The sequence below is a fragment of the Sesamum indicum genome, unplaced genomic scaffold (assembly GCF_000512975.1).
Source record: "Sesamum indicum cultivar Zhongzhi No. 13 unplaced genomic scaffold, S_indicum_v1.0 scaffold00172, whole genome shotgun sequence".
Lineage (NCBI taxonomy): Eukaryota > Viridiplantae > Streptophyta > Magnoliopsida > Lamiales > Pedaliaceae > Sesamum > Sesamum indicum.
This window is the reverse complement of record NW_011628073.1, coordinates 116,489-120,254: the sequence shown is the minus strand read 5'-3', so window position 1 is coordinate 120,254 and position 3,766 is coordinate 116,489. Positions and strand designations below refer to the sequence as shown.

Genomic DNA, 3,766 nt, shown 5'->3' with positions numbered 1-3,766 from the left:
TTTTGTGATTTGTTCCTCCCGACTCTGATATATTCGGCGCGCTGCATTAGTGCCGAGCGGAGGTATTGGCGGACGTAGTCAGCGGACTACTAGCCACACGACGCGTTGTGTGAGAGGCGCCTCGTGAGAGGTGGTATCAGAGCCTCGTGCCACGATGGGGCCGAGGCGTACGACTGCTACTGCTGCGAAGGCATCGGGGCAAGATCCGGAAAGCCCGCGACATGCCGCAGCTTCATCCAGCGAGAGAGATGAGAACCCAGAGGACGGACACTCCCGGTTCGTGGAATTGGAGAGGAAGGTCTCTTCTCTAGAATCTGAGATCACGGTGCTGAATTCGGAGTTGGACAAATGTCGGCAGGTGATTCAGGAGATGGCTGGCGTATTCGGAAACGACAGCATTGCCGATATGCGGCGTGACATGGAGCAGATGTCCATTCAGATTGGACTGCTCCAGCGTGCAGTGGGTAGCACGCCTATGGTTGCTCACGACCCCGGCGGTAGGCTTCGAATACCAGAACCGAAGGCCTATAGCGGTGAGCGTGATGCGAAGGAGGTCGAGAACTTCCTCTTCGACATGGAACAGTACTTCCTTGCGGCAGACGTGCGGGACGAGGCAAGGAAGGTTGCGACTGCGACCATGTACCTAACTGGTGACGCAAAGCTGTGGTGGCGGACCAAGTTTGCGGAAATCCAGGCTCATCAAATACAGCTCGACACGTGGGCTCTTCTACGGGAGGCGATTAGAGAGCAGTTCTTCCCCGAGAATGTGGAGTACAATGCCAGGAGGGCATTGCGAAAGCTTGAACATACAGGTTCCGTGCGGGAATATGTCAAAGCTTTCTCAGCGCTGATGCTGAACATCCGAGACATGTCGGAGGCGGACAAGCTGTTCACTTTCATGGAAGGCTTGAAACAGTGGGCGAGAAACGAGTTGCAGAGGCAACGAGTGACTGATTTGAGTTCGGCTATCATCGCGGCCGAACGCCTGGCAGATTTCAACCAAGAGACTCGGAAGGATAGGCAAGCGACGCCTGGTCCTGCACAGAATAAGTCGAATGGGATGAAATCGTTCAGGAATATCTTCAACAGAGGTGGGGGAGACCAGAAACCCCACGCTCAGAATGGCTCACAGGGCAGTTCAGACAGGAACAGGCCCCAGGAGAACAGACAGGGAGCACCCGAGAGGAGGAGAGGGTGTTTCTTCTGCGATGGTCCGCATGGGTATCGCGATTGCCCGAAGAGACGGGTGTTGAATGCATTGGCAACGACCTTTGCCGACAATGCGTCATCCTCAAAGAGTGTGGAGCCACAAGCAGAGGCAGGTGGTGAGAATGACACGGAGGAGGATGAGGACAACTTGGGGGCCGTATCCCAATGGTGCAACACAGTCTCTATGGTGGCGGCGAAGAGAGTTGTGCCACCCCTTGCGAAAAAGACTGTCCCGGCTCTTACTGTGGAACAGCCGGAACAGAAAGAGGAAGAAGTCCATCCCCGGATTCCTAGGAAGAAAGGGTTGATGTTCGTTGATGTGAAGATTCATGGCAAGCCGATTCGAGCCATGATCGACACTGGAGCCTCTCACAACTACCTTGCGAGCGCCGAAGTGGCGAGACTCGGGCTCGTGCTGGAGAAGGGAGTTGGGCGTGTGAAGGCGATCAACTCGGCTGCACAACCCCTTGCCGGTGTAGCCAAGTCTGTGCAGATTAAGGTTGGTGCTTATGAAGGAAAGACCAATCTTTCGGTTGTGGTAATGGACGATTTCAAGCTTATCCTTGGGCTTGAATTTCTACGGGATACACGCACAGCTGTTCTACCCCATGTCGACTCGTTGATGATGATGGGAGCGAAACCGTGTGTCATCCCTACCTTGGCCGGACGTACTGGAGAGAGGAATTTGTCGGCCATGCAGTTTGAGAAGGGGCGCAAGCGGAATGAACCATCCTACTTGTGCACTCTTTGCCTTGATGAAATGGAAGAGGTGTCAGGGCCCATCCCGGGCGGCATTAAGAAACTGTTGATGGAATTTGAAGACGTGATGCCAGACGAGCTGCCTCGGAAGCTACCGCCGAAGAGGGCAGTGGATCACGAGATTGAGTTGTTGCCTGGCACGAGGCCGCCCGCCAGGGCACCGTACAGAATGTCGCAACCTGAGCTTGTGGAGCTTAGGAAGCAGTTGAAGGATATGTTGGAGAGCGGAATCATCAAACCCGCGAAGTCGCCGTATGGAGCGCCGGTCCTGTTTCAGAAGAAGGCCGACGGCTCCCTACGGAGTGTTGAGATTATATTGAACAGTACTGATTTAAGTACCTTGTCTTATTTGAGTTTCCTTATCTGTTAGCCTTTTACTGAGAAGTTGCAGCTGTGATGGGGTAGTAAGTGGTATTGGTCTTGTCGTATAAAATAATCAGAATTAAGAAAAAACTGAAATCTGAACCCAACACAGATTGAAGCAATGCAACAGGTTTCTTGAATTAGCGGGTGCTGCAACAACTATATGCGTCAAATCTCAATTAAGAGCTATGCAAGCTGCTATATACTTAAGAGCAGATTCTAATACACAACAAGTGCAGATATCAATCTAGCGGGTGTTGTACCGTTATATGATTGGTTTTGGTTCTTCTGTGATAGCATTTTATTATTGCAGATTGGCCAAGGAACTTACAGTAGCGTGTACAAGGGTCGTGATCTGCTGCATAATAAAGTTGTTGCTCTAAAAAGAGTACGCTTTGATAATATGGATCCTGAAAGTGTCAAATTTATGGCAAGGGAGATTCTGATTTTGCGAAAGCTTGATCACCCAAATATAATTAAACTGGAAGGCTTGGTTACTTCAAGAACATCTTCTAGTTTATATCTCGTCTTTGAATATATGGAGCATGATCTCACTGGACTTGCATCACTTCCAGGCGTTAAGTTTACAGAACCACAGGTGAGTTCTTCATTGTTCTTCTTGATTATGTTTGTTTATCTTAAATGCAATACCAAGTGGGAGAATCTGGCTATGGAATTCGTTCTTAGTTCACAATCCATTTGAAGAGTGTGAAATGAAACAACGCCCTCAAATGATTGGCTAGCTGTAATCTTGTTTGCTTGGTTGATGCACTAACTTTACTTTACTATAAACCAAGCTTCTTGAACTCATTCCCCCCTATAATAGGCTTAAAAAAATAAATCCTATCGCCTACACTAGACACTAGGAAAGCTGAAATTTGCAACTCAAGAGGCGTAACGTCCCCTTGAGTAATCTAAACAACAGAAAGCAAATAACAAAGCAGTAACAAAGCAATAAAAGGCCTACACCTAGGACTCTAAGACTAGTTGGTTGTCCAGCGTCTGTCGATGAAGGCTGAGTGGTCGGCCATGTAGAACAGTTGAGTAGCCGAAGTGCGCGTCACGGGGGCCTAGTGTGCGGGCAGCTCGTGACATTCTCCCCCACCTGAGATAGCGACGTCCCCGGCGCTACGGAAGCATGGTACGCTTCGACAAGGGGTAGAAACGCCTTTAGGTTCGTCACTCGCTCCCAAGTGTTCTCCTCGCTGCTGCATCCCCTCCATTTCACCAAGTACTCTATGTGGTCTTTCTTCGCGGTACTCGTCACTCGGTGATCTAGGATCGCTTCAGCCACCTTCTCCTTCATCTTCTTCAATTCGAGTTGTGGGCGGCTGGGTTGATTGCGGGTATCGTCTTCCCTGTCTGCTGAATACTTTTTCAATTGGCTGACATGGAAGACGTTGTGGATCTTCCACCACGGCGGCAACTCCACCTT

At 50.1% G+C, this 3,766-nt stretch overlaps 1 protein-coding gene across 1 annotated transcript; it reads left to right on the top strand.

The window, feature by feature from the left end:
* Positions 1–154: 154 nt before the first annotated feature.
* On the top strand, positions 155–3,034 carry LOC105179573. Its single transcript, XM_011103213.1, has 2 exons — positions 155–2,272; positions 2,645–3,034. Exons 1-2 carry the CDS (start codon positions 155–157, stop codon positions 3,032–3,034), a joined length of 2,508 nt encoding a protein of 835 aa, XP_011101515.1.
* Positions 3,035–3,766: the final 732 nt, after the last annotated feature.